The 21,732-nt window shown below is 38.2% G+C and overlaps 1 protein-coding gene and 1 long non-coding RNA gene across 10 annotated transcripts; one reads left to right on the forward strand and one right to left on the reverse strand.

Annotated features, from left to right (window-relative positions):
• Positions 1–2,213: 2,213 nt before the first annotated feature.
• On the reverse strand, positions 2,214–21,665 carry FASTKD1 (FAST kinase domains 1). Of its 9 annotated transcripts, none has more exons than XM_068686751.1 (17): positions 19,414–20,040; positions 18,735–18,780; positions 18,009–18,105; positions 16,643–17,144; positions 16,207–16,275; positions 15,096–15,221; positions 13,514–13,912; positions 12,270–12,380; positions 10,977–11,108; positions 9,484–9,970; positions 7,867–7,981; positions 7,067–7,195; positions 6,192–6,323; positions 4,980–5,093; positions 4,544–4,685; positions 3,381–3,495; positions 2,214–2,341 (listed from the first exon to the last, which is right to left on the reverse strand). In XM_068686751.1, the coding sequence occupies exons 4-17, from the start codon at positions 16,975–16,977 to the stop codon at positions 2,252–2,254; spliced, it is 2,496 nt and encodes an 831-aa protein (XP_068542852.1). In that variant the 5' UTR covers positions 16,978–17,144; positions 18,009–18,105; positions 18,735–18,780; positions 19,414–20,040; the 3' UTR covers positions 2,214–2,251. The 9 variants fall into 9 exon arrangements, with proteins under 9 accessions (XP_068542852.1, XP_068542848.1, XP_068542854.1 ...); XM_068686747.1 differs by having other exon boundaries at positions 18,009–18,108; XM_068686753.1 differs by lacking the exons at positions 18,735–18,780; positions 19,414–20,040 and adding an exon at positions 21,526–21,665.
• LOC137858695 (uncharacterized) lies at positions 3,107–4,537 on the forward strand. The gene is made up of 3 exons (XR_011097922.1): positions 3,107–3,142; positions 4,049–4,199; positions 4,315–4,537. It is a non-coding gene; the product is annotated as an uncharacterized lncRNA (long non-coding RNA).
• Positions 21,666–21,732: the final 67 nt, after the last annotated feature.

Genomic DNA, 21,732 nt, shown 5'->3' on the forward strand with positions numbered 1-21,732 from the left:
GCATGTTACTGTGCATGGGTACGTAATCTATGGGACATCTTTTCTGTTTTTCCTTTAAGTCCTCAGCTTTTCAGCACTCTTAAAATCTTCTCCTCGACTCCAGTTAAATCACTAGTTTAGAGCAGCCTATCTGATCTAAAACTCGCAGATTTATTTTAGAAAGACAATGACTGCAAAGGATCAAAAGCAGCATATTTTATCAAAATACTTGTTTTATATTTTACTTCTCCTAAATGCACTTTCTGAATCCACTGATCGCGAGTTTCAATCATCTCCCCATTGTGAATAGTACTAACTTTATCTATACATAATTCAAACATACCTGAAATGCAGGGTCCAGCCCAAGCACATGACTATCCATGACTGATCACTCCAGCTACAGCCACTGCTACCTTTTTACACTGCATAGTTGCTACTTGAAGACCACCTGTATGGAAGCAGGGTATAAGACAGCCCTCTGACTTGAAGCCCACCTTCTGATATCCCAACATATATTGATGATTATTTTCTCAATTTTACACAAAATAGAATATACAGATAGTCTGTATGCTGTGCCTTCAATGACATTTCCTTAAAGCACTTTTACAGAACAGACCCTTGGAGCCTTTTTCAGTTTGATCAGAAGCACCATCACCAACCACAAGCAGACAATTTACTAGTATTTTCAGTCATCCCACACATGAGGACTGCCTCAGGTGGAGAACACCTTGCAACTTAGATCAATTCTGTCCCTTTTTCCTGGCATTTCATCAGCACATTGATTTGGATTAAGTCAATAAAAATATATTCCTCTCCTGTTACTGAGGTTTAAAAAAAAGTGACTGCCAGGTGCACAATGGTCAATTCAGAAATGTAGTTGCTTACCTCTGCCAGCCTTCAAACAATGTGGTAAAAAGAATGCTTGTACAAAAAATGCAAGAAAACATACAAATGTTGTGTGTGTCTGTGAAAGAGGCAGGGCACAACTTGCTGTCCTTGTGAGGTAGCAGGAAGTGTAGTCACAACAGCTGCTTCTGAAAATGGGCCCATTTGCCATAGTGTAACCAGTCTACAGTTTATTACTTTACAATGAACACTCTCCTGGCTATTCTACTTTTTTCCTTCTACGTTTCAGTATCTTATGCCACCTGACAAAACCCAGGCTCAGTGTGATCACAGGAAGCCTGATAACTGGCAGATGGTTTTGAAACACCAGAAATAAAACAGTGTTTTTCACCACCAATAACCAAGGTAGTATTTATGACTCTCTAAAGACTTTTCTTGGTCTTGATTCTTGGTTTCATTTTCAGCCTAATTTTGCTCTTTTATGCATTGCATTATTTCCAGAATATGTTTAGACAGTTTAATTTTATCATTAGTGAGGGCTAGTCCAATGAACAAGGCCATAAAAATTTTCATGAATTATCCAGTCACTAGTAAGTACCTATGTCTGGAAAAAACGCATTATTTCCTCCTGATCTTGTGTAAATATCTCAGTTATCCCTTTCAAGTTACACTGAACTGTGGTGCAGATGTTTCCAGAGTCTAGGTGGCTGCCAGATCTCTAGAACTACTTTACCTTTCGGGTATGTGAAGGTGTTCCAGAAGGCTTAAGCCGTTACTTCTTGTGCGCACACCACATCACAGGGTAGAAAAAGCAAGCAGCTGGGAGGTTCCTCACCACACAACACCCTCCCCTGACAGTCACCCATGTTCTCTCTGTTCTAGAAGATGAAAACAGAATGGCTGTAATTGCAGTCCTATTGCTGTAATAGCAGTCCTATTCTTAGTAAATCTGCATTTCAGTTTCTTGATTTCACAGTACAGAGAATCTCTGTTTGATCTCTATTGCTCATCCTGTCACAAGCTGGAGGACAGACATAGTTTCCACTATGTCTGCTGCCTCCTCTCTTACAGTCACAATACTTCCAGCTTTTTCTTTGGACAGTTTCATATCTGACCAATCTCTGTGCTATTTATTTAGGAGGCAATAATGAATTTTTATGGCAAAACTGTCACAGACCCATGTACTTGATACAGCTTCCACCAAGGGGAGATTTTAAGCATCCTTATCATATCTTTGTGGCACATTGTGACCTGCCTTTTATACTCTAACAAATTTCGGATTCAGTCTCATTACACCCAATACCCAATGGGAAGCCTTGGTCCAGCTACCTCACAGTTTTTGGAAAGTAAGTATTCCAATGTTATGAGAAGTTTAATAGAACATAACGTGTTTGTATAAAAAATACTTTTTATTATGTCTTCGACATCACTGTGTTTCATATAGACACCTTCTCAGATACTCTAGCTGTTCACCTTTTGTAGACAAAACCATAGAATTCCACTCAAAGTGAGGAATCTGTAGAACAAAGTCACAAAAACTTAGTGTTAATGTTGCCTGATACAAACCACATACCACAAACCACATACACATATCTTACAGCAAAGATAAGGCTCTCTGATACCTGTTGTTCTCCACCTTAACATATTTTATCATCTGTGTCCTAAGAGCTAGGTTTATTCTAGATACTGAAAAAAAAAAATTCTTCTTTATGCAAGTAGAGTCAGTTTGCTTTCAAAAAGCAGCAACAGTTGCAGAGATGTGAAGCAGGTACCCATACAATACAGGCTATGACTACTCCATTACACCATCTCCCACTTTCCATATTTTGAAACCCAAACTGAGAGAAAAATCCCAGGTCATCATAGTTAACAACGTTAATGCATCAACCTGGGTGGTATGTCAGCAGGCTAACATTTACTGTCAGGCAATAGGAAAAAGGATGTTTGTCATGTTGACAGAAAGAAGAAAACCTTAAGCTTACACGAGGGTTCTAATTAAAGTTAGAGTAGGTAACACACTAATTATATATACTGGAGAATCTGCGTTCATGAACCTCCACTACCTAAATGTATCTATGCTTATGAGTGAGAATTAACTCTGGCCACTAGTCTTTGTAGTCACAGTACTACCACTCCACCAGACAGCCAGCATCCATGACCCACATGTGAGTTGCCATAACTGATTCTGTGTGGGTCTATGAGTGTATGTTCAACTTTTTCTCATGCAAAAATCTTTGGTGTATTGAACTAAAATTTCCGTTTTAACTTTTTTTCTTTATTCAGGCTACGTTGAGATTGCTAGTTTGCCTGCAGTAAGGTAAGGCTAAGACTTTTTAACTTCATCCTTGCTTCAGGTGCTTTCAGAGAACGTGCAAGTTCTATAAAGTCTATAAACAGCTCAAAATTTCACCCCTAAATTAAAGAATGGTTCTCACCCAGTAGGTGTTTTTAACTATTAGAGGAAAACTACCTTTAAATCTGTTGTAAGGAAAATGTATCAATCTGCACTACAGGTACAATTCAATAGAAGACACAGAATATTATTGACTGCTCACCTGAATGACCCGGTACCCCAGCATTTCCAGGTGTCGTTTTTTCACTGCAGCTTCTCCTTTCAGGTGATGTGAACCTTTGATAAAAGCTTTTGAATCAAGAAGTTCCAAAGCAATTCTGCAAACAACAAAATTGTGGATTTACTTTCAGGTTCCACCTGAATACCAAGACGTGGTATTTCTAGCTCAGTTGATATTTGCAGTAAGACCATTACTAGATAGACCTAGCAATTCACAGAAAAAGAAAATTAAACAACTTCCTGAAACTAGACAAAACATTTTCCTTACATTTATCTAGCCATACTGGAACTTCACATCACTTTGAAAAAGTATTTCTTTCTTGCATCTGTTTTGTTCAAATGGCAAAACCAGCACCCAACATGTTCAAGGCTTACATTCAAAGAGGCGGGAGGAGATCAGTATTCTAATCTCATAAAATACAAAGGTCAAGAACATACTCGAGTAATCAAAAATCTAAAATGTCAAAAATCTACCCAAGTGTACTGGGTTTGGCTGAGACGGAATTAATATTCTTCATAACATCCTCTATGTTGCCATATTTTTGACTAGTGATCAAAACAGTGTTGATAAATCTACACCCATTTTTTTGCTGTTGCTAAACAGTCCTTGCACAGCATCAAGGCCTTCTGTTTCTCACTCTGCCCCCACAGGGTGTAGGCTGGGGTTGGCAAGAGACTGGGAGGGGGCCCACCTGGGACAGCTGACTTCAACTGGCCAAAGTGATATTCCACACCACATAACTTCATGCCCACAATAAGATGAGGAGTTTTTCCAAAGTAGTGAAAGCTTTATCTGCTGGTGGTGAGTGACTGCATTTGCAACGCTTGATTTCTGTTTCTTTTTTTTTCCCCTTCAGTTCTTGATCTATATTTATATTGACTGAATATACATATTTTTTCTCACTTTCATCCTCCAGATTCTGTTCCCCATCCCACCCGAGGGGCAATGAGCGAGCAAGTGGGTAGAAGCTTACCTGCTGGCTGGGGCCAACCCACCACACCTAGGAAGGGTAAAGCTTTGGGAAAAGGAACAGAAAAATAAACAGTCCAGGGATTCCACCAACTATTTAGGACAAAACCATCAGAAACCTGGACTAAACTTGACCTAAGTTGGGAAGAACTCATATAAGAATTCCAGGCACTAACCTCTGAGCCCCTGGTGGCAGAGCCTTTCTCTCTTCAACCTTGATGTCACATCTCCAGTGTATTCCCTCCAAAGCACCCAGAAGTATATTCTGAGCCATATAGGAAAGAGGCTTTTTATTTTTATCCAGAATGCACTCAAAATCTGTAAGAAAACACAACTCTGTTTAGGAGTCTGAAAAAAGAAACATAATTTGATCAGTATAGTGTTTACATTCAGAAAAACTAAGTGACAATCATAGTTCGCAGTATCCAACGTTTGTATCTGTATTACATAACATTTTTAAAAAGTGTGTTTTGTACTAACTGCCAAAACAGCAGTTTCTTCTTTGCAGTATCTTGTGGCCTTAGAATCCCCAGCCCCAGGGGCTTCCTAACTTTGGTGATAATAGTGGTATCAGCAGTCTCCATAGCAATCCTTAAAGGAGTAAATTCTCACCTATTTCATAGTAGTATGGTGTGAGAACAGACACTCTTGTATAATGGCTCCCTCCTAAGATCTCTGCCAGCATTTTGTGAATGTGCTGTCGCAGTGGATTTATTCGGCTCCTACCTGTAATGACAAAATAAAGAATTCACATATCAAAATGCACAACAACCAACATTTTGAAATAGAATTTTGTGACACTGCATTTTTAACAGTCAGCCCACTGAATTGAAGAAGCTTTTACACTGTTCCCTGGTGTTATTCCATCATAACTCAGAGATCATATCATCACATTTTGGGAGGAAAGTGACAGGTGCCTACTAATGTACTAGGTGCACAAATTGCAAATCCAGACTTTCCATCCTGAGTTTTCCCACTCACATTCGACAAACACTTTGGCTTCTGGTTTGAGCGGTTCTCAGGTTTCGCTTTTACTTGTTTTTAATCTTGCTTAGACCACTAAATAAGCATTTAGAGCTTATTATAGACTATATATATACTCTATATATTATAGAGTTAGATCATTAAATAAACATTTACTGATTTTGCATCTCTTATGGGGATACCCCACTATCTGTCACTGCTCTACCTATTTCAGATTGTTTAATGCCTTGCTCCATTAAATATCTTCAGTCTCATAGGTAACGCAGACAAGTTTGCAAAGTAGATCTCTCCTTAAGAATTAATAGAGGAGATACTGGATTTACATTGTCTAGACTTTCCGAAATGGTCACTGCTCTTGAAGATCTCAGCTCCTACACCTGTGAAGCTGAACACTTAACACCTCTCAGCCTTGATGGACCTCGATTCTTCTGAGGAAGATGACAGCAGTGAGTTTAAAAAGAAGTAGCAAAAATGCTCACCCTAAGAGATCTAAGTCAAATGTTCATCCTCCTAAGTGAAGTAGGGATCAGTGATGCATTCTGAAAAAACAGCATCTCCTCTAGTAGACAATCCTGATGATCCTGTTCCTGCTTCATTCCCTATGTCATATATACCAACTCTGTGTATATAAATTGTATTTCTTAGGTATAAATATCCCCTCTTAAGTACATTAATATGCTCACACTTTTCAAGAACACACCCTCAGTGGATAATGGGAGTGTGCCTTTCTGAGCTTCTGTTGTGTGCTATTGTCAGCAGGAAAGTTTTAGAACAATTGCCTAGCAGACTGTTGAAAACAGATTATTACAAGGGCAGTTTTTCCCCTCCTAAATTTCTTACCTGTATAAAAGATGTGGTGGCAATAGTGCTCATGAAACCAAGGGATGTGAAACTCCGGGCATTCCAGACAGACTGCTCTGTTCAGTTTCATAAGGCGTGAGCGGACCCTCTGCTTTAAGGTATCAGACAGGACTAAATTAAAGTTAAAAAAAAGCTGTGAACTGAAGAGTGAAAAACCCATTACATTTTACTAGCTGGCTACCTCTGAATTATTTACTAAATAAATATCCATGCACTATAGTATTTATAATATTCATGCCACAAAATTTTAAAAGCTTCTCAAAAATCCTTTGAAGAAAAACAAAAAGTAAATGTTGTTTGATATTAAGAAGAATAGCATAATAGAAAGTAGCAATTTAAACTCTCTCATCATTTAACTTTTAGTTACGTGGTGGATGACAAAATGTCAGTAGTGCATCTATAGCAAACAAGGACAGGAAACAGTCAAAAAAACACTCAGTCTCTTACTAAGGGAGAAGAAACCAATGCAACTCATTTCTTACAGGTAAGAATTCCACATTATTTCTTGACCTTTGGACTATGGCTCTTTCTTGCAATAATACTACATTCAGGTAATTTTATTCCCAATGAAATTGAATATACTGATTGCAATAAATTGACTATAAAATTTGTTTGGATTAACCCTCATCTGGCAGCAGCATCTGTAATATATATCAGTATTTTAAAACAAAGCACAGATTTTTGTTCATTCCTTCCCTTCTAGCCTTCAAATACTGACTAGATTACATAGAGGATTTTCTCCAGAACACGAAATGATTTAAAGAATAAGTCTACTTCTGAAGTAATATATATGTCCACAATTTCATTTTATGTCAAACACTACATAACCAAATTCATCAGAGTTAGATATTTACCTTCAAGTTGAGCATCCAATTTGCTTAGGAAAGAAACATTAAATATTGTCTTTATCAGAGCTGGAGGAAAATAACCAGCCACTGCCAAAACATGACCAAGCAGCACCAAGTGGTGAGTTTCAAAACAACCTTTAAAAGCCAAACGGAAATCCATGTTAACACAACATACCATAGAAAGGACTTGCAATGTTCTCCTGCATCTCAACTCATCCAAGTTTCTGTCTTAACATATTAAATGAACACATATCCAGATGAAGGGGTACCTCTGCTAACTGCACCAAAGTGTAAGGTAACACTTGCCATTTCTTTTCAGGAGGAAACAACTCCATCTTAAAAAGGCAACTCCACAACATTTCAGTAGCTAACAATTTTTTGCACTTCCATTAGGCTATATCATCAAACAAAAAAGAAAAAAATTGAGTGGCCATACATTTTCCCCTACAACTTAGTCACCTCTTTGTGATGAACTATAAACATGTCCTGTCCTCATCTAATGTTTCCTTGGGGAGTGCCAAAACAATTAATTCCAATACCTGCATAGTACATTAATCAGACTTTTCATTTGTTTTACACTATGCTCATGGTACTTCTCTATTCCCTTATTAACAGCATTTTTTTAAAGGATGAAATGAAGCTAGAAAACCCCATAAAACATACATTCAATCTTGCAGAATATTAGTAGTAACATACAGGCACATTTTTTCCCCTGGCTTAAAAAAATGCCATCTTAATCCCACTCTTGCCCAGTATAAATAAAATGTCTGTGTGTTACTCAGCATATGTTTTTCTAATGCACTTACTCAAGTTAGAAGTAAGATGTTGGATACAACTCTCAAAGAACTCTTCATTGCCAGGTGGATCATAGTTCAGAACAGAGAAAAGGCAGAGAATAAAATACATTTCAAAGGGATGGATCTGGGGAAGAGAGAAAAAAGACATTGTAAATTAAGCCAGTGTAAAATATTCTAATATTGCTTTATAATAAAAAAGGTTTCATAATTCATTCAGAACGGGGAGACTAAGACTTTTTTTGGGGGGGGTCCTTAGCTTTTACTGGAGAAAAATGAATAAAATAATAAAATGTGCATGTCATTAAAATTGCAACTATGGCTAAAAATCAAAATCTATTTTATGTAGATAATCCAACTGTTACTGTATGCTTAGACTTTAACCTCTTAAAAAGGTTTCCCATCCAACGCTCTTAAAGAGAGTATGCTCTCACAAGAAAAAATTGAAAATTTTCAAAAAATTGAAAAAAGACAGCAGGAAAACATAGTAATTTTGACCAAAAAGACAGGGTACTGAGAAGATCCACACAAGAAGGGGTAATGAAAAAACATACACCATCCGATGTGGCTATACTGTAAGAAGATAAAAGAAATATTTAATTATAATGTACACCTGAATGCAAAGATGAGCTCCAAAGAGAGTTACACTGAAGAAAACTCTTAAGCTGTGGCTCGTTCTCTGAAACACATCAATTCAATGCTCAGGAGAAATCCCTAGCACTGTGCTGTTCTAGTCCACCACCTCCATCCTTCAAGAAGGATGTAGAAATAGAAAAGGTACTGGGAGTATATGTTTCCATGTACAGCCACACTACATTGTTTATAACACGCAGCTGTGGAGAAGCTGAATGCTTCTCTTAATATAATGTACTGAAACTTTCAGATTTCATGTTTAAGGAATGGAAGGAAATGCTTTTAAACAATCATGATTAACTTAAAAAAAAAATCACTATCAGTGTGCCATTTTGTAAAGGCTTAAAAAATAAGTAGATTCAAATCCAGAAAAAAGAAAGTGTAGGACAGATCCATTAACAGCTATTAGAGAGGATTATTCATAGGCCATCTTTAGCCTACAGAATCTCGGCATTTGTGGAAGACTGTTCCAGGGAGAGGATCTCAAAACCTTTATTTGTCCTTGCTACCAAACTGTTTTCACATTTGTCAAAGCCTGGATCCTAAGCTAGAATGACCTCTGGCCCAATGCAAAAATACTGTTAAAAAGCTGCAAGTATCATGGAAAATAAGAGACAGCTACAGCAATCTAAGTATCTACTTAGAAAACAGTAGCCAAGTCCAAATCTGTATTTGAAATCTGTATTAATGGAATGAAATTACAAAATGCTTCATATAAAACTCCTGCAAGTGAGCTAAAAAGATTACTTGAGTACACTACCTAAGAACATTCCTTTTATTTTTATTTTTATGTTTACTCAAAATCCTCACTCGCTTCAAATGGTAGATTCAAGAGAAAAACAAAACAAAACAAAACACAACCTTCAGGAAAACCTGAAAACTTCAGGTAAAACCAGCCAATGGATTTTTAGGGCTTTAAACCTGTTCCATTTACTACTAATCTGTCCTTTCTTATTGAGTAATTTACACAGTAGATGGAAAGAAAAACGGTAATACCTTGTCTGTATTTTCAACAGTCACAGATGCTATTCTGTCAAGTAATGAAGGACAGCGGTGGTTTGTCTTTATGAGAAAAAAAGACAACTGTAATACATTTGCCCATGTTACTTGGTCTATCAAGTGCTGACACGTGGCCACAGTTTGCTCCCTGATGACCTCCTGAAACCACTCTCCATTCACATGTGTGAGTTCTTCCAACAGAAGATTTAAATTCCCAGCTTTGCGAAGCCTCTGAAATCCACAGTCATTTATTTTCTGCAGAAGCTTTACACATAGCTCTGAAGTGTTTTGCCAGTGCAACTGGTCATAGTGATTCCATTTGATAAGAGCTGTAGCAATATAATTCAAATGCTGGAGATTGCACTGAGGTAGAATTGCTGTTGCTTTGTTTACAATGATTTCTTCTACTTGAGAGGAAGGAAGCATGGCCAGAACACGAACTATTGCAGCAGTATCAGCAGGTATGACACTAGATTTTAAAAAACTGGAAGAGATGCAAAAGAAAAATAGGCCATCAGTACTGACATAGGGCAAATGTTAAAATAAATCAGTAAATTACATGCATGAAAATTCTATTCAAAAAGTCAAGAGCAGCACATTGTTTCAAGCATAAGTACAAAATGAATGACATTGTAGAAGTTCACATAGAGAATGACTACCAGCTTTTTTCATTCCAAGATTAGCTTCTTTCTTCTGATTTATTCAAAATTGAAAAAAAGAAGGTGACAGGGGGCATCTAAGCCAGTGAGGCTTCACGTGTTACTGAGAACACAAAAGTCCTTAATAAGGATAGAAGATCTGCCCTTGTTAGCCGAGTCTGTGGGTTTCTAGGGCCTGGGTAATTTCTGTGACTGCCAAATTAACTTCTTAGCAGGCGTCCTGGGGAGCACCAAGTTCTGAGATGCCTGAGGAACAAAGGTATCATCCACAAAAAAACATGTTCAGCCAGGGCACTTCGTTCCTAGAGGCTGAGAAGTGAAAGTGATGGTGGCAGATCTCTTTTCCCACAATTCCAGAATTTCCCATTCTATGTGGCAACTTTTAACCACGAGAACTAGGAAGTTCTTCAATCAATAGAAGACTACTTCTGCTTCATAATTTCACTTGTTCCCACCAGGACACCCTTACTATATACTTTTCATTACTTGTTCCTTCAAGTATCAGAGAAGACAGTAATGCATAGCCTTCCTGTAAAGTACCAGTAAAAATTTCCTGTTCAATGTCTTTATTTTGCAGTGGCCAATGGAGGGAAGAGAAAATCTATTTTAAAAAGATATCAAATTTACTAGCAGATACTGCTAGGTCTACAGTTGAGACAATATCAATTTTCTGTCCTTTCATGTACGTGTTCACAGAATCAAATTGTTTTGAGTTTGTTACTTCTTCATATTTCATGAAAACAATTTAATGTTTTAGCTTGTTATTTAAAATATTTAGACAACCGTGTAATACTTCAATAGGCCATTACTTTTTCAGGAATACATACTTACCCAAATAGCAATGTTTTTAGTTTGGCTAACAGCTCCTGATCGTGGCAACGCAACAACATCAAATACTGCGTTAACTTTATCAACTGTAATACATGATAGCTATCCAAGTGTTTGTGCAGAACAGAAACCATTCTGAATACAAACAGAAAAAGATGGCATGGTATTATATTAATGCAAAAGATACTGCAAAACACAACATGCCATATGAAAAAAGGATGTCCCACATTGCACAGTACCTAAGTGGAGGGTTGTATACACCTGTACTCCTCTCCACCTCAGTTTTGATGGTGCTCCACTTAGATGCAACAGCTTCTCTCCAGCTTTGGGCTTTAGTTATTTGATCTACTATAACAGCGAAACAGCTACTCCTCTCTAATTACTTCTGATACAGAATTTACAACCAGTTAAATTTCGATCATTGGAACGAGCAAATCAAGAATGGGAAAAACCAGAACACCACTGCCAGGTTCAGCACAACTATACTCATTTAAACTGTAACTGTAGTGTCGCTACATCTGTGTTGGTCTAAAACTGCCAGAGAAGTCTAGATTTGTATAGTGTGGTAATGACTTCTATTAAGACCTTTTTTAGACAGTGAGATTCAAGGAGAAAAAGCATGAATTCACCTGGTCTTCCCATCAATACCAGAGTTACATTTGTCTATTTTCTTACAAGGATCTATTTGGTTCATACAACTACATTCAATCTGGGGTGCTCATAACCTACTTTTAACTCTGTTCCATATCACATATCTGATGATAGTCTCATATACCTAAAACCTCAATTGCTTGCACCCTAACTGTATCAAAGATAGTACCTCTCCTATAAACCAGGTTCAATTTACAATTGCAGAAAATCTAGGTTTGGTTCTTAACAATACAACTTACTTCAAATTAGAGCACAATAACTTTTGAAGAAACAACTCGCATCAGTAACGTGTCCCTAAGATAGGACGCGTTCTCTACAACTTCATGTATGCTCATTTCTCTCATAAAATTACAGTAATTGTTAGAGAATAAGTTTATTCAGAAAAGATATAGTAAAGAAGATAAAAGTTGTATTATATTATCTCAATAAGATTCAAATGCCCTTCTATGAAATTCCTGAACTGTCTCAACTACTTCTGGGTCAAGGTGTGATATTCTGAAGTCTGTAACAGCTAATTATATAGAGTATGCATTTGTATGTAAGTGACACACTCTCCACTCCCGGTGGGATATTACATAGTTTTTCACACTACATGGAAATAATTTGCCTATAGAAGAAAACCACTTAATAGTATAAAAAAATTACTTTTTGAGTAGATGAGAATTTCTACATTTCATTTTCTGCATTGTCTTTAGTATTCCCAACACCTGATGACTGCTAAATCCTTCTGCCATGTGCGCTGCAGTCACTAGCAACCTGAAGAGGAAAAGAAAATATTTATTTTCCTAAGCAAAATTTTTGAAAAGATGAAGCAAAGATTGTAGCAATGTTCTTTGTCTGGGAGGAAAAAGAACCAACATATTACTTTAGGAAATACAGGAAAACCAAGGGCCTTTATCTTGTGAACCCTTCTTCTGAACAGTATGGCAAAGATCTATGGCACAGATAGAGATGCAAACGTACTACATCAGGTCAGCGAGTCCAACACTTCTGAAAGTAGTACAAAAATAAGAAAGATACTCTAAGGCACTAAACAATTCACCATCAATCAGCAAACTACAGATAACAGAATCAAACATGAGTTGTTCTGAGACAAGTAAGACTAATAACTTTCTGCTTCACTTTGACCTTCAATAAGAAGTACAGAAAGATCTAGGAAAAGGTTTTGGCCACCTGTGGCAAAACCAGTACAGGCTTTCATAACTGATTGTACAGTATATCCAGAGCTCTGAATAGAAGTAAGTGCTCATGAAGAAAAGCCAGATAATATGACTAATCATAATTAACATAGCAAATTCTGCCTAAAACCAAAGACTTTGAGAGATCCATGACTACCACTACCCCCAAAGAAGATTTTGTGGTGCAAGACAAACAGGCAGAGCAAGATCTGCCACACAACACTATGCTCTAATTGCTAAATTAATGCTGGAGGGTTCCCTGCTGCCATCCCTTCATATAGAATAGGATGTACAGCAAACTGAGATAGGACAAGACTCAGACTGTTTCAGCTACTGCACATCTTAAAAGGAAAAAGCAACACATGCTAATGCATGTATTTCTCAGGGGAAAGTCAGTAAGTTTGTTACCACCATCCCCCCTGAAACGAAATGATTCAGTTTAAGAGACAGAGCTGCAAGACGGCCTTGAATAACAGTATTCCCACTCCCCTTTGTTTATTAGATCCAGCTTTTGATGCAACTGTGGCAAGACAAACTGCTATGACAGTGTTTGCAAAATGAAATAATTCATCGCTATAAAGTTACAACTAGAAAACCTAATGCTCAGCTCATGGATAGACTCAGAAATTCCCTGAGACACTAAATCATTTTCAATTTGTGTGTAAGATTACGTGTAAGTCATAAATAAGACAAAATTGTTAATAAACTTACCTTTCTCTCACCTTGGATCCGGCCATAGGCCCAAGAATAAAAAATAATTTTGAAAAGGTTTCAGGATCATGATAATCATCTATCGATTCAGACAGCAGCCGTTTAGCAACCAAGCGGAATTCAGCACTGTCAAAACCCAGCTGCTCATACAGTCCGAAAATAATACTAATATTGTGTAAATCAAGCTGGGAGGCACTTTTAAGGAAAATCTTATTACATTTTTCTAGCAATGGATAGTATGTCAGTTTAACATTTTGAAGAAATTGTGTTATTCTTTTGGCGTAATTGAAGTAGACTTCATCCTCTTCTCCTAAGAGCTGTTCAGCCTTCTTTAGTAATCGATCTCGAAAACTCTGTGAGATAACATCAGATATGCTGATCATCAAAACTGACAAAATCCTAAAAAGATTCAAAAGATTTTATGCTTACAGATTGAACATGGTAAGTAACACATTTCAGACTTCTTAAATAAACTAGCCAAAGAAAGGAATGTTAGTTAGAATGTTGCTGACTTCTGTGTCATGGAGAATTTTAAATCTAATGTACAAAAAATAGCTAAACAAAAATCACTTGTCTAAATAATTTCAAAATTCTGCTTCCAGTGAATTACTGAAATGATTGTGATTTTCCAACCACCTCCAACAAAATTGTTTATGATAAAAATGTTTGCCTAATGCACACCCCTGACTTGCCCAATTCAAATATGCAAAAAGATCTTTGATGTTCAATGAAAACTAAAGAAACCCAATCAATCCTCAAGAGACAGACTGGGGAAACTAGTCACTACCCTTCCTAAAGAAAAAATCCCTTCCTAAGGGGATAACTAAAACCAAAGGTGAATCAATCCTTTAAAGAAATGCTGTCTCATTCAGTTAGATTCATAAACTGGCTGCCCATATCTGTAAAAAAAATAATAATAAAAAAAAAAGAAGTAAAGAAGTTGAGACTGGTGGTGGTGCTGTACAAAGAAATAAAAAAAGAGCAGCCTAGAACGGCCTTTACTAAGATGACCCAGACAGAACAGAGACAAGAAAAAGAAGCTCAGACTCTTTTGACAAGGGAGACAGGTTTTAAGTCATTTTAATATTAAGGTAATCCGATAAATACCTTAGTGAGAGAATTGATTCATTTAACTTGTCAAAAAACAGTCTAAAAATGACACTGCTTTAAGATTCCATATTACTACTCACAATAATAAACTATACTAATGTCATAAGAAAGAAACTATTCATCTCATGGTAGACAGACAACTTCTAGTGAATCACTAGCCTCTAAATTCTCTGAAAACTCCATGTAAAATTTAGAATTTGGTTAAAGAAATACCTGCTGTTTTTCCACTGTAAGTGGAACATCAGTTTTAATTCAGCACTTAGATTGGTAATAGAGAAACTCTTCACAAAGTAATTGGGAAAATAGAGTCACCTGAGCAAACCTGTCCATGAAAAGCCCAAATTGGGAAGAAAACAAACAAACAAACAAACAAAAACCCTTCAGTTAAGAAAAACGGAGTGTTTAACAAAGGAACCCCAGCAGTTGTGACATACTGCTTCTCATGCTACTCAATTTCACTCTTGACACTTACCTTATGTCCTCTATAGAATCCAGTTTCATGTCCACAATATGAGCTATTTTGCCAATTACGGGACTAAACTGTCTGCGCTGCTTGTATAAACACAGTGCAAATTTCGATAGAGCTGGTAAACTAAGCCTGTTAAGACATCAAAGAAAGAAAATATTATTTGCCTTTTATTTCTAGTGAATAGCAAGGCAAAAAAATAATTCAGCAACTGTATAAAGGTTAAACTCAAATTACAAAACAAGGAAATGATATTTACACATTTCCTATTTGGTCACCTACAGTGATACCTTGAACTTTGTCAAAATACCTCTGTACTTTATACGAAAACATACTGTGCACACACAGCTCTCCAAAAAATGGAAGTTCTTCAGTTTAATCAGATCAGTGTAAGAGATCTATGAGGATTACATCCTGAAGCAATAAATTCTGAAATAGCTAAAATGGATGTAAATTATTACCTAAATGTCATTTTGTGTTCATGCTACACTGAATTTATTTACTTGTCAAGATGCCCCAGGTGTTAAGCTGGGAAAGGCAATTCTGTGATGTTGGTGCCCAGACTGACACTAGCTCCTGCCATTAAGCTGAGGTGAAAAAATTAAAATTACAATACTAAAAATTAGTATTACAATACTAAAAAAAAAAATCACAATGGGAAAATACTGGTGTTTTAAAATAATAATTAAAAAAATATTACTAGTATTAAGATGAGCTGGTAGTCATCATTACTAGTATTAAGATGAGCTCGTAGCTGGTTTCAAACTACCATTTCAAGGTTGGACAGCAAGCATGAAGTTATCATTGTAAACATCAAAACTTGCAATTTGCTTCAGACATAAATCACAGGCAATATATTTCAAAATCCATGTTAGACATCCATTGTTGCAGTATCTCAATCTCTTCAGCATCCAAGTACCAAACTCCATCAACTAAAAGCCTTAACATTATATAAAAATAATTTCCAAAACCTTCAAAAGGCAACAGACACTTAAAATACTCACATAATGTTTGAAACATCTTGTAAATACTCTTTGAGAACTCTGAATAGCATTGTGTGAGGCAAACCATACCTACACCTTACACCCTTCACAAAGCACAAAATTACAGTACTTGCCTTTCTAATCTTTTCCATGCTTCTGTAACAAGCACTCCTGCTAGAGAATCATGGTCTTCAACATTGAGCCTTCAGAACAAAGACATAATAGTTTGAAAGTTTGCTTCAGAAATTGAAAGGAAATCACGCAAGAGACATATCTTCACATTGTGTATCACATCTTAAGTTTCTACCACTCCCTCCAAACGTATCTAAAAACACATTATAAACATTTGTGCATTAATCATAACCCCATTTACTGGGAGTGCAAAACATATCAATCCTGCTTGGAGCTGGCAAATTGAGGCACAGAAAGTTGTCACACAGTAAGAGTACAGAAGCTCAGGCAGAACAGTGTCCCCATTTCCTCATAGTTGGAATTTGGACTCACAGCGACACTCTTTTTATTACCAGACACAGAATGTATAGACGTGGAATTCAACATAATGCTGCCTACCTCTGAATACTGTACAGGGTGTCCACTATCACCTCATTTTCCATGTGTTCTACCTTGTTTTCTGCTAAAATGCAAAGAGCAAGAAACTGGGAGTGATTTCTTACGTAGTCACTAGTCCTTAAGAGAAGAGGCTTCTTCTTTTGCAATTGCCACAGCACATTCAGTGCAATTCCCACGTGTTTTTCAGAAAGCCTGGCCTTGTTCCTTCCAACAAGACTGAACACTTCATCTTCATGGGTGCAGTTATTTATCTGGCTCAAAAGCAGATCACTACTCAGAGTTCGAGCTTGGTAACGTCTCAGTGCAAACAAATAAACTTTCCTCAAACAAAGCATTTTGCTAAGTCCACCAGCTATCTTTAAAGTGTCCAGAAAGGTTCTTTCATTTTTCACAGTAAAACATGTTCTTACAAAGAACAAACTTGGGCATTTGGAAGACAGGCGATTATTTTCCTTTCATCCAGTAGGGCCACTGTATTAAGAATAATTCATTTCTGAGGTACCTGGAGTAAAATAGAATTAAAGCAGTCACGTACAGTTATAATTACTAAAAATCAATGTCTCTGCCTTTTAATGTTCTAAGAAAAACATACATCCTGAATTCTTCTCAGAGAACCTCCTAACAACGTACACCAAAACACTCAAAAGCGCTAAGAAAACCTGTCTGCGTGGTAAGTTTTCAGATTTAGAAACCTACCTCTAAAATGCATGTGCTGTCATGCTAGTATTGAGAAGGCAAAGATGGGCTCTATAACGTGCCGGCAGCATGTTCCCAAACTGGGGTCTGGGAACTGAAAGGAAACAACTGTTGGCAGTAAAAGGAAGTGACCCAGCAAAAGCTCCTGAGCTGGCATCGCTGGCTGACTCCAGACCTATACCGCTGCCCAGCCCACACTAACAGCAACTGTTCCCTGCCTATGAGTCTCTCCCAGCATTTTCTTTTCACTCTGCTCTCTCTAGTCCCTGTTTTGTAAACATTGAAGACTTTGCTATTTGACTTCTAGTCACAAAGGTTCACCACATCTGTAACACAGAACGATGATCAGTCCCATCAGCTAAAATCACTGTACAAAATAAAAACAAGCTAATTCCCCAAATTATAGTGGAAACTACAGTTTTATCTAAAAAAAAAAAATGACAAATAGTGATTTGTTTTCTTAATATATCCCCCAATTTATGTAGTGCCAACAATTACATATTCTACAAGCTACAGAATTGGTTCTGAGCTGCAGAACATAGACCAGATGTGGTAAATACTGTGGTACACCAAAAAGACCCATTAAATTCCCTTAAATCAGAGACCATGGAAAAGTCCAGAAGTCTTGCTTAGGCGATATAACCACTACCAACAAAAATTATCAACATACCTTATTCCCATCAACAAATATGAATGATCTTCAGCTGGAGGCATGATTCCATCAGTCTAACGTTATCAAGACCAGAGCAGCAACAGGTACTAGGTCTCTACTGAGAAAGAAAAAAAAACTTCTCATATGAGATTTTAAAATGTAGATTCAATAAGCTGAAATACAGATCGAAGATCTGTAAATTGACCGCTTTTATAAGACCATTCAGCAATTTTTTTATCCCACATATTTTCCAAGCTTTTTAAAAAATACTTCATCTGTTCCCTTTTGCTGTGTAGATGCATATATATGAAGAAAATCATACAGAGCAACCATAGCCAAAAGCAGAAACTGTTGACTGTTCCACCAACAGCTTTTAAGTAGAAGCTGCTATCAGAATTACTGAGCTACACAAACAACCTAGTTTACAAAGACGAAAAAATAATGTGTTTCCTCTCTAATGATGTGATAGCAAAATACAGCTTGAAAACTAGCACAGTTTTAACCTTTTTGCAAGACCACATCTGGAGTCCTAGCTGTAAATGAGTATTTTTGTATTATTATGCTTTTGGAGAACTAAGACAGCATCAGAGGAATCCCTTTAAAAGAATGCTCATATATTTAAACTTGTTTTAAAGAATTTATACAATGTATTACAAAACATTAATCAAAGTTTTTTATTAGGATATTTTTGCCATGTTTACTGTTCCAATTTTCATATGTCCATGTGGTTGCAAAAAAAATTACCCTATCAATTAACCTTTACTCTCCACCACACTGGCAAGCTACTCAGCTAGAAGACAGAATGGAGTAAATAAAATAGCTAAAGAAAAAACAAAAACTTCACACGCAGAATTTCCCCATAAGCCCAGGTAATGCATCCACTCCCCCTCTTGCGCTGCAATGGACCGTGCATCCCCTGTGCTAGTGACTGGGATCTCTGTAGAAAAAAAACTGCAGGAAGTTTTCAAGGATTTGCCTTTCTGGAAGGTATTTAGCAGATGCAAGGGATTTATCACAAGCTTTTATGTGATTTAAGTTGTAATTAATTTTAATATCTTATAAAAAGAAACCCAAGAGGAAACATTGTATGTTTTTAAATTTAGGAATACATGGATTAAGAGTAGGAAACGATTACCCACCTAAGTAACTATCCTCTTCTATCTACCATACAAACTTAAAGCACAATAAATTATTTTAATTATTTAATAATTTAATAAAGTACTTTAAAACAGATAAAAGCGCCCGAAACTTAGTATTATCAAGACCGCATTATAAACTGGGGTGAGGCAGGAAATTCTCCACACAGAACACGCGTACACCCTCTGCGCGCCGAGGACGACAGGCGCAGAGCGTTAAGGTGCTCGGGCATTACGAGAACCGCTTATGCCACACGGGACGCTTTCCACCGGCCTCTGAGCGCTACCTCCCCTCCTGCGAGCCGCGCCGCGGCCACGCGTGTGACTGACAGAGCTCCTGGCGCGGCCTTCCTCCCCTTCCTCCTCTACCTCCCCTTCCGAGGCCGCCTCCCACTTCCCCGCCGAGCGGTGGTGACTCGGAAGCGCTTCAGAGGCGGCGGGAACGGCAGGGCGCTCCTCCGGAGGCCCGGGCCCTCCACCCTTGCCCGGCCCGGCGCCGCCTGCCCTCACCGCTGCCCCGGGGGGCCCCGGCCCGGTCCCGCCGCCCCTACCGGGCCCGGCCGTCGGCGCCCGCCGGTTGGCGGAGGGGTGGAGGCCGCCCGGGGGGCACAGCCTCGGCTACGGGGTGCGAGGTGTGTCCTTGGTGCTAGCTTAAATAAGGAAACCCGGGAATCAGTGTTATCTACGACTTTTAAGGCATCCCTACGCCCGCCGAGCTGAATCTGACAAGTCCTTAACTCGCGTTTTCGCAAGACTTCTGCCATGCAAGCCACGAAAGGAGGCTGCTCGCTTAAAACAAGCACATCGCCTCACTTCTGTGCACCCTGGTGCGTCTCTGCGCTGCCTTGATGTGTGCCCCAACACACCAAGAGCTGGCAGATGTATGGAAACATCCCCATGAGCTGCCAGATGTACAGAAAAAGGGGAAAAAATTAGGCCTTCCAAAGCAAATAAAAGAATATTTTTAAAGTTCCAAGGCCATATTATTATCTGTAGGTTCGTGCCTGGTGCACCCCACGAATATCAATTATTAAGGTCCCATTAACAAAACCAACTTTTATATAACATATTTGGAGGGGAGAAACACCATCTCTGTCCAGAAAAATCACACTGGGACTGAAGTTCAACAAGAGTGAAGTTCACGTGTTTGGCTTCGCTGTACTGGAATTAACATTACCTTATTTGTACATTATATTTTTCTATGCTTTACCCAAAACAAAGTTTAAAAATATGAGTTCTATTACACACATCTGACATATGTTGTAACATGTATGTTGTTTACATTGTATATGTATAGCTCCAGATCACCTTTCTGGACCTTCTCTACCACCATCTAAAATAACAAAAACCATCTAACAGCTAATGATGTGGTCAGTCACATCACTCGATTTAAGGCAACGATAAAGTCATACTCATCGTGCTCGTTTATTCTTATAGCTTCTGTGGTGCAGTCTGAGATCATTATCATTCTATCTAAAATCACAACCAGTATTATTACCATGACCAACTTTTGAGTTAAGTGACTGCCTGTTTTATAGCTGATTTGGTTTTGTCTTTTTTGCATTGTTGACCGCATTTATATCTCAAATTGTGGATGCTTATGAATATGGAAATCTCACAAAGTAGTAAAATATGCCCTATTTTGGGTAGCACGTACCTTTTAAGAGAATCTCAGGCCTTGTGCAAACTAGCAAGGAACTCCAGGAGTCTAATTTCCCTGTATAAAAGTAAACTTTTTGATATTTGTATGTAGGGACTTCTGCAAATTATGTGCATTTTTCAATTACAAAATGCTGAATATTTTACTTTTGACTCGTCAAGTGCATTTGGGTGAAATCAATTAGCTAATCAATTAATAATGCAAATTAAAAATGTTAAATTGCCTTAAATTTTAAGTTGGGAAGAAAACAAGATTTACTAAAGTATGTTGTGCTGAAACTGGTATTGATTCGCTAAACAGTACTCTGATCACCAACTTTTACAGGATTTCATAACTCACAGGGGCCAGTCGCTATTTTCCCTTTTTTTTTTTCTGGCAGAAATTTGGAAGGAGGAAATTAATTTTCCAACAGGAACAGAAGCCTGTTGAACTTAGCACTTTCATTATTTCCTGTTATGTATGATTGCCAACTCGCTGGTCTGAGCAGTAGGTATGTGCTTCGGGGTGAGTCTGACTAAATTTTGAAGGGTCTCACAACTTTACATAGCGTCATAAAATGTCATGTCCCTATGTCTATTACAAAGTGATACAAACTTTGAATAGGAGTAGAGACGTGCGATAAGATCAGGAACTTTGTTCCACATGAACTTCTACAGGAAATTTCCCGTTTCAGCTCCTTACGAGCCCTACTGACGCGCGCCGAGCCCCCATAGCAGGCGGTGTGGGACGCCTCCTTTACCTATGTCCCGGTCACTCCGGACGCCGAGACGTGGCTGGGGAGGGGGGGAAGCCCAGCAGCAGCAGTCCGGAGCGCTTCGGGCGGCCGAGCCCCGCTGTGCCCGCAGGGGGAGGCCCGGCCCCCCGCCACACGGGCACCCTCCCGGCCGCGCTGGGGGCGGCGGGCAGCAGGGGTGGCGGGAGCGGGCGGCGGGGCGGAGCGGCGCTG

This window comes from Anas acuta, chromosome 6 (genome assembly GCF_963932015.1).
Source record: "Anas acuta chromosome 6, bAnaAcu1.1, whole genome shotgun sequence".
NCBI lineage: Eukaryota > Metazoa > Chordata > Aves > Anseriformes > Anatidae > Anas > Anas acuta.